The sequence below is a fragment of the Eschrichtius robustus genome, chromosome 13, assembly GCF_028021215.1.
Source record: "Eschrichtius robustus isolate mEscRob2 chromosome 13, mEscRob2.pri, whole genome shotgun sequence".
NCBI lineage: Eukaryota > Metazoa > Chordata > Mammalia > Artiodactyla > Eschrichtiidae > Eschrichtius > Eschrichtius robustus.
The window spans coordinates 39,431,930-39,444,964 of NC_090836.1; the positions used below are offsets into that span (position 1 = coordinate 39,431,930).

At 35.7% G+C, this 13,035-nt stretch overlaps 1 protein-coding gene across 2 annotated transcripts in view; it reads right to left on the reverse strand.

Annotated features, from left to right (window-relative positions):
- Positions 1-2,280: 2,280 nt before the first annotated feature.
- The window catches only part of SLC38A4 (solute carrier family 38 member 4), a 41,280-nt gene continuing 30,525 nt past the window's right edge, over positions 2,281-13,035 (reverse strand). For both annotated transcript variants that reach the window (XM_068560044.1, XM_068560045.1), the window contains 3 exons: positions 7,056-7,200; positions 6,058-6,155; positions 2,281-4,555 (listed from right to left, as the gene is read on the reverse strand). In XM_068560044.1, the coding sequence (XP_068416145.1) occupies positions 4,454-4,555; positions 6,058-6,155; positions 7,056-7,200 (345 nt within the window). In that variant the 3' untranslated portion in view covers positions 2,281-4,453. The remainder of the gene's footprint in view (positions 4,556-6,057; positions 6,156-7,055; positions 7,201-13,035) is intronic.

Here is a 13,035-nt window from a genome sequence, read left to right on the forward strand (position 1 = left end):
TGTTGCTGCCCTAGGCTCCTATTTGGAGGCTCAGAGAAGAATCATCTCATTGGCTCATTTAAGTTGTTGGAAGAATTCATTTCTTTTTCACAGTTTCCATGTGGTCTCCTCCATCTTCAAGCCATCAATGGCAAGTTGAGTCCCTCTTACACTTTGAATATTTTTGACTTTAGCTGAAGAAAGTTCTTTGATTTTAAGTGTTTATGTTACTAGATTATTCAGGATAATCTCCCTGTTTTAAGATCTGTATTTCAGTTATATCTGCCAAGTCCCATTTCCCTACATATTTTCCGGTGCCAGGGATTAGCGTGTGGATAACTTTGGGGGACCATTCTGACTACTACAAATATTTGTGAGGATCTTTATAAGTATGGTCAGAATGCTTTCCAGATAAGATTAGCAAAACAAAGATTTCTGTCACCAGAATGAGAGTGAACCACTCCCCACACTCACCAGGGCAGAATATTACTTTTTCTTTATCCTAGTACTCTGACGGGCAAAACAATTTTATTTAATTATGTTTTTACTTGCCTGTCTTTGATTCATGGCGAGGTCATACTATTTGTAAATACTCATTCACCATCCATTTCTTGTCAGTGATTTCATGCCCGTTGCCCGTTCTTCTATTAGATTCTTGGTATTTCCCTTATTAATTTGTATTATCTTCATACATTAAGGATATATTGGTCTGTATTTTGTAGTAGCTATTATTTTTAATTGTTTATTCTTTAATGCACAGAAGTATTTTTTACTGTTGTGTAGTTATGTGTATTCACCATTGCCTTTGTGATTTCTTCCATTGTGTTTTACTTTCACATGCAGCTATCAAATAGTTTTTCCTAAAATGTCTCCTGGTTATGTTTTGGATTTCATATTGAATTTTTTCATTTTGGTGTGCGGTGTAAAGTTTTTTTTAAACTTTTAAAAAAAATCAGTTTCTTCAACAGTAATAATTAGTACAAATTTTTTTTATTGGGAAAAGACAGTCATGAAGATGCATGCTACAGAAGCAAAGGCTATGCAAACTGGTTCTGCACATGAAGGAAAATGCAGAGAAAATGGCAGAACTTCCAAACTGGTAAATAAGAACCAAATGAAATAATTTCTCATTCCCTCTATATGTGCCTGTAACAAGGGCTGAGAGAACTAATAAAGTTGATTACAAGTAGCCAGAAAGGATTTTTGATGTTCTGGGCTTATCTAGATAGTTCTGGGCCTCCTAATGAAGATTTAAAGTGACTTAGAAAAAGTTATTTTTAATCAAAGCTGTATAAAACAAGAATTAAATTAGCATACATTAAATAAAGCTAACTACAAGGCAAAAATACACCAACATAAAAAAAAAAGAGAGAGAGAAAGGAAAGAAGACTCTTACCCTCCAAATTTGAAAATCTAAAAATTAATTATGACAATACCATTCCAATTAATCTTATCCCAGTAAGAGAGGAATTGCAGAACACCTTTAGGAAAATGAGTAAACATGCCATAGACTGGGAAAATATATTTGCAATCTGACAGACGACATGTATTCAGAATACATAAAGAACTCTGACAAATACACAATAAAAAGACAAACAACTTAATTTTAAAAATAAGCAAGAGATTTGAACAGACCCTTTACAAAAGGATAGATGAATGGCTATTAAATACACGAAAAGTGTCCAACACTAGTCATCAGGGAAATGGAAATGAAAATCACAATGAGATAACATTTCACACTTACTTGAAAGGCTCTGCAGTACAAGACAATGTCAAATGTTGGCAGGGATGTGGAGCAACTGGAACTTGTATGTATTACTGGTGAAAATGAAAATGGTGGAACCACCTTGGAGACCTACTTGGAAGTTTCTTAGAAAGTTAAGCATAAACTTAGCATATGACCTCTCAATCCCACTACTAGTCCATTTCTACCCAATCCTCATCACTCCCATGTTGTTTTCCCATCTCCCAAATCTTCCATGTCTTTATTTTACTATTCTCATCTTCCTCCTAGTCCCTCTTTTTCCATCCCAAATGAATTCTCCCTAATTCACCATAAAGAGTCATTTCTTCCACACTCATTCTAGGATGATATAAAATAAGAATGATTTAGAATTAGCTGTGTATTTTGCCAAAATAAGATGGCAACTATATTTTTGAAAGCTATAAATGTATATGTCAAGAGTAACAATAAAAATGGAACATATACCAAAATAAAAGAGACAATATTTATATTAAAAATGTTTTTTCATGTATAAATAATTCACAGCCTTCAACAATAGAAAGAAAATTACATCACAGTCATTTGAAAAGTTCATTTATTATATACCAATATACACTTTCTGTAATAAAAAAGCCTCCCAATACATTGAACCATCTTATAAATGAAATAAGAAAATAAAGTTTTCATCTGTTTATAAATGGGGCTAAATTAACCAGTACAAGATGCCGTATGTATGTCTGCCCTGCAGTCTATGAGATCTATGATCCTGAAAAAGGCCATGAGAAAAAAATGGTGCTTTATTATTTGGCACTGTAGTATTGCTCTTGAATATTTATATAATTACACATGTTGATATTTTCAAGTCAGTCATTTCACATGTAAAGCATTCAAGATATATACAGATTTTACAGTTTTCAATTTTTTGGATCAATCTTTGTTATTTACATTTAAATACATTCAGACCAAACATTTTTTTAACACTCAGAAGGTACCTTTTTTCACTTTCTATTTTGATACACTCTTTAGATGAATGAAAATAGAAATATATCTTAAAAATGCTACTTGGCAAATTTTTTCCAATAATAGTAAGTCAGAAGTTATGATAGTTTCTAGTAATGCTCAATTTCCTTAACAAAGTGCACCATTTTACAGTATTATGACTCTAGAAAATAATACAGAAAACAAATATATATTTACTTAAGGCACATTCCAGCAAAAACTATTGAAATATGATTTAATTTTATCATACTTATATATACCTATATTTCATACTTGGCTGCACTAAAATATACAATAAATGTGCTTGATACTGATTGAGAAAAAAAAAAAGGAGCAAACTCCAGAAATTCTAGGCAATGAATACTAAATTTTAAATCCATTTCATGAAACTATGTTGTAGAAGTGAGCAAGAATAATCATTCGCATCTCTTTGTAGTGTTGGCATTTTTATTTTTATAGAAAATGGCTCAACATTGTATTAAATAGCAAATGAATGTCAGCAAATACCTGTGCAAGCTAAAATGAATGAAATCCTATTTTAGACCTGCTAAATTAAAAGAACAACCTTAGTATTGATAATTATTTGCAAATAGGGAACTTATTTTCTTCTAGATGATTACGATAATATTGTAAACATTGAAGAAGAGCATTACTGAACTATATAACTCAGATTTCAAATTTAAAATATCCCCAATAAACAGATACATACACATGGATTTTTGAGCCCATCAAATTAATTCCCTACTCCCACCCCCAATAAGATAAATGTTTGACTGTGAAGAGAGAAAACTACACATGTAAAAAATAAAAATCAAATGTACCATACATTAAAATTCTGATGACTACAGAATAAGATTATATACATAAACATATAGCAATCACAGTTTCCTGCACTGAATGTTTATCAAATAAAAATGTATCAAACAATACTGGGTAGTGTAGCTCCACGTGAATCGTGGTCTTCTAAAAATTCTGAATGAGAATGGAAGACGAGAGGGAGGGCATTGTTCAGTGACAAAACTATGACAAGAGGATTGGGAATAACATTGACAAATGCTTCCAGAACACGCAGTTTAGCTATAAGCATTGTTTTGCTGTTGCTCTATAATTTAAATAAAGCCCCTCTCTATGTTTCGTAAGATGTTTTAACATTTACAAAAGATCTACTGAATGAAGAAGTCACTAATTCAATGTCACAAACAGGATGGGCAAAATATTCCTTTATTGTTGACCATAAGATGTTCTAGCCTGGTGTCTCATGTACCGTACAGAGACAGTTCATAAAGCATGCCTTTTGCCTCTGTTATTAAATACACCCAGAGTATTTGGTGCAAGATTGAGGGAAGGCATTAAATGGTAATAGCTTTGCCACCCGGGCATTTTTGTTTGATGTTCTGAGAATACAGGAATTTGGTACTTTTGTGGGGGGAGAAGGTGGGAGGAGAGGGAAGAGGGTATTATCATGCAGCTACCCTTATTCTGCTTGTGCAGAAGCAAAAATACATCATCTCACACTGCTCTAGTAAAACCTGGGTAGAAATGTGCACCACAGATTTTAAACACATAAACAGCCATTTGTGACGAAAATGATGACTTCCTCTTCTGCAGGTGCCTGGTGATATTGCTGGTAAACATCTTTGGACTCTTCCTGTTATTTCCTGTGAATAACATTCCAATCGAGATAACTCAGAAGTCTTTGGGAGCATAATTTGCAACTGTCTCCAACAGGAAAATATAGTATTTTTCCTTGGGTTAGTGATGCTTGGAATTTGGGGGATTGTAAATCCAGTCAATTATAATGAGTGCCATGCTTCCAATCATAAAGATGATTCCAACCACAAGGAAAATTAAAGCCTGTAAGTCAGAGAGAACTTGTCAGGGAACACAGAAACTATACTTCCTTAGTACAGTTTGCTTTTATAAGTTGCTTACTTAAGGCAGCCATCTGATTTGCATATTGAATTGTATTATGCTTATAGCTTAGATGTCCATGCCTAGCAGTTCAATCAATTTAGAACCCTAGCTGGGGAAAGAGGGTGAATACAGTAGTAGAGAGATTTAACCCAAATGTTCAAAATAGAAAAATGGTTAATTGATTTGCTACATCAAAATGGTGGAATACCCCGTAATCATTACCAATCAAGCAATAGAAAAAGATTTAATGACCTAGGGAGTGCTCACAATCTTTTAGGTGAAAAGGGTCAGGTTATAAAAGAGTAGTATGTATGATATGATTAAATTTTTTAAAGCAAACAAAAACAAAAGCCTAATATAATGCATGTTTCATATTCCTTGAAAAAAACTTCGAAGTGTATGTGTGTGTATGTAATTACATATATACACATATATATACATGTACATATAATTACATACAAATATTTCATAATTTTAATGCTAGAAGGAGCCTTATATATTACCACACAGATCAACCTCCTAATTCTACATATGAGGAAAGAGCAGCTAAAGTTTTTATTTCACTAGAAAGGATCTAGGAGATAATTTTACTCACTTTTATATCTGGTCAAACTGAAAATAAAAAGACAAGTAATTTGCCAAGGTCACACTGCTGTAAAAGTCCAAGCAGAATGGACTACATAGAGTGGAAATTATGGGGCAAGATGATGGGGGGAGCTTTTGATACCAAAGTCCCTGAACCATCCGGAGAGGAGAATGATTCCCAGGCAAAATTCAGGGTCAGTCAGTCAGACTCAAGCCTTAATATAAGACTTTATCAAGCAGTCATTGATAATATTTAATATTGGAAAAACAATTATTTCTAGTATATATTTTTGTAGTACTATCATGGGAAAGAAATATATACTCCCCAGGTTAATAAGACTGTAAATGATACTGTAAGAGATTAACTGGAAAACAAATGGTTCTGTTTCTTAGTCCACATCAGGGGACAACAAGGTACTAAGGAGGGGAAAACAGAAGCAACATTTTTTTTTTTTTGGCCTTACAAACCTAACGAATATGACCAAAATGTTTAAATTTTTTCATCACACTGCTAGGGAGCCTAATTCCTTTCTGCATAATTTCCTGTGGATAGTGCAGCAATAGCTTGGTGGTGGAAACTGGAATATATGGAAACCTGTGGGCAAGCTCCATTAGCATTTGACAGGTAGGAAGGACTCAGCACAAGACATTTAATATTTGAAGAGAAGAAATCCTGGAATCATCTGAGTGACAGAAATCCATGCCCCCTTTCTCTCCACCAGAGAGTTCCAGCCCATCTTTGATTTTTGATTCTTGTGCATCAATTCATTTTTTGGAACCATGTGCATGCATTTCCTGGTTTACTCTATGTAGTCAAAGAGCAAGTTATAATGGGAAACGTTGCAAACCTTACTTACCCCGACCTTTTGGGGTGACCTAAGAGGTTCTTTCTTGACAAGTTTAAGATAAAAAACTGCTGGAAGAATGAAAATCAGCATAGTGGCAGAAGAAGCCCCTGAGGAGAGACACCGGACAGGTCAAAGTCTTACTCAGCAGGTCTGACTCAGCAGGGCAGAGACCCAAGGGCATACACTTGAAAGAAACCAAATCTAAAGCGACCCTAATCAAAGCATGAAAAGCTCTATAAGCTCATGGATGCTTATTCAAAGAAGGTATGTTTATAAATAAAATTTAAATGCACCTAACATCGTAGCTGGCTAGTAAGTATACATCACATAAAATAAGCAACAAAAAGGCTGAATGTTACAAATTTATAGGAAATTAGTAATATAAACACATACTAAGAAGGCTGAACTCATCACACACCCTTCCGATCCACTTCTAACTTTTCAAGTTGCCTACACCTGAGTTTTTAAAGTTTTATATTGTATTTAAAATGTGAGTAAACCCTCAAATCAGCAGAATGGAAAATCAAATATATTACAAGGCCACCCAGTTAAGGGAAATAATATGCTTTACAAAGTCAACCTCCTCTTCCTCCAAAGACATCCTTTAAGGCTCAGCTGATACTCACAGACCTAAGAGGGCATCCTGTAGATAAAATCTATCTTCCTTCCTCTTTCTGATGCAGAGTTAAGACCCAGGTCCAAATCCTGGGTTCACTCCAAGGTATATGACTTGACTTCTACGGGGCTCAGTTGTCTTGTCTGTCAGAAAAGGCAGCTAGACTAGATGACCTATAAAGTAGGTTTTAGCACTAACATTTTCTGATCCTATGAATAACGTCCAGTGTCACCTGGGAGGGAGGGACGGTGACCAGCTGAATCCCAGCTGGACTACTAGGAATTCTGTGAGCCTGAGATGGGCTGGGATGCTTGACCTCCCATCACTGGCTCCCTGTCCTCCATTTATGGACAGCTTGAGTTGATTAAATAAAAACCATTCTGAAACTTACCTATGAATCCAAAGATGTATTTTATAGTTGGCACCAGGATGACCAAAACATTATCCAGTGCAATAAGTATGGCTGCAATCAGGAAATGTCTTATCCAGCTGAAGGGTCTTTTGGGAAATAACAGTGTGGTCACTGATGTACGAATCTACAAGAAAGTGCAAAGGCAAGGTCACTGCTTTGTTTTGTTTTTTTTTTAATTGAAGTATAGTTAACTTATAATGTTGTGTTAGTTTCAAGAGCATAGCAAAGTGATTCAGTTATACACACACACACACACACACATATATATATATATATATATATATTTTTTTTTTTAGTTTTTCTCTTTCAGATTCTTTTCCATTATAGGTTATTACAAGATACTGAGTATGGTTCCATGTGTTATATAATAGGTCCTTGTTGGTTACTTATTTTATATACAGTAATGTGTGTATTTTAATCTCAAACTCCTAATTTATTTCTTTCCCCTTTCTGTCACTGCTTTGTTTTTAACTTTATCTACTATTTCAAATATTCTCATCCCTCTAAAGCATTTTCTTTGTTTTTCCTTTTTCTCCCAGAAAAGATCTTGATGTTGATTTTTTTTCAAATTTTAAAAATTTTAGTAAAGTAAAAATAACATAAAATGTACCATCTTAGCCATTTTTAAATGTACAGTCCAGTGGTATTAAGTACGTTCATATTGTTGTGCAAGTTTGATGCTGATTTTTGATGTTTGGGAAAGTGTCATTTTCCTTGGTGATCTATCTTGTGCTCACTTTCTCGGCTTTCAGAATTTTTTTCTTGAAAATAATCTCAGTCAGAAAGAGATAAAAGAACAGATAAGATATATAATTCAGAGACACAGTAAAACCCTTGTTGATTTCTAATCATGTCTCATCAGCCTGGATTAAGTATGAAGGGCAAGCACTGAATTTATTTGCATGTGATTGTGAGCAGAATTTTTACAAACCTGGTGTTTCTTAATTTTACATTTGATTTACCATTTTTGCCACCTAATATTTTTAAAAATATGATATATTTTGTGTTTACTCCTTTCTTTTTTCCTCCTTTTACCTCCCCACAAGTATAGATGATAAATGCACAAAAGGCAAAGAACAAGACCTAATAATCTTAACACTCCTCATTTCTACCTTAGTGTCTTGCACGCAGGAGGCACTCAATAAATGTTGACTTAAGTTGAACAGAGCAAAACTTTTCCCTCCCTTTGAGATCCTTGACAGATTTCAGCCCTATTTCAGCAGCTGAAATAAGTAGGGGAAGGGTCAAGAGAGGCTCCAGTTGTAGCACCTGCTCAAGTTACCCTGATGTAACCGGATAAAAAGATCCTTGCGGGTAGAGGGAGGGAGTGCCATTTATGTTTGAACAGCTTAACAAAGTTGGAAATACTCTTATCTTTGGAATCTTTTAGAGGACACTTTTGGACTTAGTGGAATTCGTTTATTGGCTTTTCAATAAGTGAGCACTTGAATTAAGCTAGAACTTCCCATTTTTAGAAACGCTAGGATTGATTTTCACTTTAAAATTTTGCTTCTGAAGTCTCTTAATGGTGTGGAGATGGGAATTCACTTAAAAGAGAGAAAATGTAAAATATATTTTGAAACACACATATGAATGACAAAAACTTTGAGCTGAATTGTTTACAGTGTCTAATGTGACATTCTCTTCATACCAGTCCAGCAAAAATTAAAGCCATCTGCTTAGGTTTAAAAGGCAATTTCACTTCCAGAATGGCAAAGCCAGATAGTCTCTGGAAACGGTTTGCTTGTAATGGATTTTAAAATTTGGATGACTGAAAATTATGAAACTCACTCTGAAAAGTAAACTGAGGAAAACAAATGGTTTGATTTTGTTTTCCCCAGCAGCTTGGAAATTCTACATTATGTCCTACAATTAGGGCTTATTCAATATTGTCCTAACTTAATAAGCTTAAAATAAGCTTTCTATGGTTCATACATAGTGCTTAAGGATTTATTTGTCTGAAAGTGATAAACTTATAGCATAAACAAGTAGAATACAGGTTATTTTCAGGCAGGGGTCACAGGTATGTGCTTTTCAGCCCTTTGTTGAAATAATGCCTTTAATTCTATAAGCTGAGTTAGAGGCAAACTTATATGTACAGGGCCTCTGAATGTAAATAAATACAGTTTCCTAAGGTCTCATGGCTCCCAGAAAGACGAAGATTTGACCTAATGATGTAATAGTATAGAAAGTTTACAGGAATAATGGTTGAAGTAAATGGTGAAATCTTGCTCTTCAGAATGAATAAGGAATAACAAAATCCCAAACAGAACTGAAGGCATATAGAGTTGCCAATGCATTCCTAAATAGGAGATGGTGGTAGTTGGTGGAAAAGAATAGAATGAAACTTGCTAGTCATTCCATGTTAAAACGCTGCCTTGAGGGGTGAGCCTGGGATCGAGAGGTCCCCAGCAGCTCTATTTACCTGTGTCAAGATAGAGGTGACTCTGACTTATTACCCAGAGAGCCTTGCCTTCCGCCCCACTTATCTCAGTGCCCTTTTCTCTCTGACACAAACTGATAAGAACCTGGAAATGTGGGTCAGATGCTGTGCGTGGGGAAGTCCCCAGCCACAGCCCCGTGAATAATTCTAGAAAAGTTCCATGCAGTTCTAGAGAACACATCTGTTATTTCCAGAGACAGCGTTCTGAGCCTGTTAGGAGGTGCTGTGTTCTAAAGTGGGGACTCAATGTGAAGTCAGAAACGTGGAGGTTGAGTAGAAATTGGGAGCCTTAGTTCTGAACTCGAAAAAAAAATCCATTCTGTTGTTGAGAAGTGAACCATACTTCAGTAGGATTGCGTAGGACAAGAGTGTAGGAAATACCTATGCATCACTATTCTATCCCAGTTCATAGCAACATCTGCCATATTTCTAGGCCTATATCTATATTCACTTCAAAACAGGAAGTCTGAAGGCAACATAAGTGAAAAGATTGGTTTTACTAAAATAAAATGAAGAGGAAGTAGCCAAAGAATCTGAGACACGATCTCCTTTCTTTTTTTAAGGTGCGGTAGGTAGAATTTGAGTCTGTGTGTTCTTGATAAACCCATTAGGGTTATTGGGCTTTCTGTTTTTCATGGTAATGTGTGCATTTTCTGCATAAAGGGAAGCACAAGCTGAAAATAGCATTATTCGTCCTTGGGAAGGAGGTGCAGTCCCATAATAGACATCCCACTCCATATCACCCCCTCCTACTACTAAGAAAGAAAAAACAGTACTGGGTGGCTTGTGAAAAAGCTAGAGTCTTAATTCTCTTTATTTATTTATTGTTCAATAAACACTTCAAGCACTTACTTTGTGCACTTTCTAAGAAGGACAAAGCTAACCTGTCTGGAGAAAAGAAAGATAATAAATGGAGAGATAAAAGGAAAAAGCAACCACCACCATCAACAACAACAACAAAACTCTTGTCATCTCTTCTTGGGCTCCTAAGAAAAAGAACCAACATATTTGTTGAAAATAGGAGAATACAAAATAATACCTAAAACTGATAGATTTTAATCCAGATTAAACCTAATACATATTAGGTTTTATTTGTTTTATTATTTGTATGCAGGGATATCAAAGCAAAGTAAATAAACTTATTAGTCAAGAGTTTTCTTAATTCAAAGAAACTTATCAGGAGAACCATGCTGTTTGACTCAGCATTTGACACGTGGAAAATCTTGGTTCTAAACTGTAAGAAACAAACAGATACATCACAACCAACTTCTATCACTTTGGGAGAGAAGTGTCTGAATGTAGCCTTGTGGCACTTGACTGGGACAGGGAGGCTGGACCCACTTTTATGTCATCCATCAAAACTATGGAGGCTTGGTTCAAATAGCCAAGATCCTCACCCAAACTGAAGTTCGTGGCAAATGTCAGCGAGGGGACGAATCTATGCTTTTGCTAAAAAAGGCAGTTCATACACCTCAAGAAAGGGCAAGATTCATTTGGAGACAATTTTTCTTAGCAAACCTTGTTGAGCTCATCTTGTGCCAGTCACCATGCACACCACTTACCTCCAGGGGAAAATGTGGACAATTAAACAGATCATCTCAATGTAACATTGTAGGGGTGAGGCAGAATTACATGCAAAATGTTTCATAAATGATAATGTTGAGTTTAAATACATAATGAAGGATAGCAGTTAGTTTTCTGAAATTTGGTTCTAATGGTCAATTTTGGTTTTAATGGGCATCAGATGGGAAATGTTTCCAAACTACTATGGGAGATACAACTAATGGGAAATGTGTTGCCATTCCTGATGGTCAGATTTATGCCACTGCCTGATCTGTTATACAGGGGAAGAATTTCTGTGGACGATCTGGATTGTTAATTTCAAAGTGAAATGGTCATCACTAAATGAAAGGCTGACTTTCACTTCCCGTTATCATGACCGCAGCCATCAGTGTCATGCTGTGAGCAATGCATTAGTTCAACTATTACCAACTAGCTGAGTAACGACAGCCAAGTCCATTAATCTCTTGAGACCACGGCTTGAAAGCACTGTATTTAGGGTTTATGAATAAAGCAATACAGAAGCACATAACAGATTTCTTTTACAAAATGCTTTGATTCAACAATGATATGAGTGCCCACTGTATGCCAGAATTTAATCAGTAATATCTTTACACACAAAAAGAAGGGTTCCAGATATTCTTTTCTTGGCGATACTGTTTGCTTGGAAATTTTACCCTATGGTACCCTTTCTGTCTACAGCTGTCTTCTGCTTTGCCCCCACAATGGAGCTGATTTTAGGCTAAAGATGAGTGCATAACATCTGAAATACTTTCAGATATATGAGAGGCAAGACATTATTTAAAAGTAAACTCTTAGCCGCCATAGTAATAAGGATCTGATTTCATGCACTCATGAAAAAGGAATGTGCCAAAAAATAATTCAGCACACAAGCTGCATTTAAAGTGACCGCAGTGTCATTATATGAGCAGTCCTCATCTGCTTGGCCCTGTATGGAACATTCTGTGCAGGACAGTGCTGGCTACTGTATCGCTGATTTTTCCCCCTAAAATGAATGGTAAGTTCAGTGCTTATGAAAGTAGAAGAGTTGGCAGGAAAGTGCAGACCTGTGTTTATCCATAGGTGGTGATTTTAACTCATGCAGCTCAAGTCTCCATGACCAGCCCTGCTCTGTGATCCCAGAACAACTGGCGCCGATGGCAAATGCCATGTAGGGACCGTCCTAGTACGAGTCTGGCAAGAGGGTGTGTGTCAGTCTTGGGGGCAGTAGAAGAAGAGACATGTGATGGGTAACACGACTAGTTTTCAAGAAATTTGGTTCTAGTGTGTAATTTACTTAACATGAATCTCCTTCTCATTAGCCTTCAAGAAATCAGATTAAATAGGGTGACTTTTGCACGTTTAGGTAGCACAATAAACTCGGGGGAGAAAATGAAATACCTTCAGAACTGTGGTGAAAATGTAATATGATTTGAAAGTGAAAGTGGTTTCGGCTTTCAAATTTCAGAAGTTATATGAATTCCTACTCATTTCTACTAATCCACAAGAGAGAAGCTCAAGATCTGCTTTTTTGAATTTGAGCTTAAAAATTAATTTCAGTTTCATTAGGTCCCATTTGTTTATTTTTGTTTTTATTTCCGTTTCTCTAGGAGGTGGGTCAAAAAGGATCTTGCTGTGATTTTGCACAGCAAAGGAAACCATAAACAAGGCGAAAAGACAACCCTCAGAATGGGAGAAAATATTTGCAAATGAAGCAACTGACAAAGGATTAATCTCCAAAACATACAAACAACTCATGCAGCTCAATATCAAAAAAACAAACAACCCAATCCAAAAATGGGCAGAAGACCTAAATAGACATTTCTCCAAAGAAGATATACAGATTGCCAACAAACACAGGAAAGAATGCTCAACATCATTAATCATTAGAGAAATGCAAATCAAAACTACAATGAGGTATCATCTCGCACCGGTCAGAATGGCCATCATCAAAAA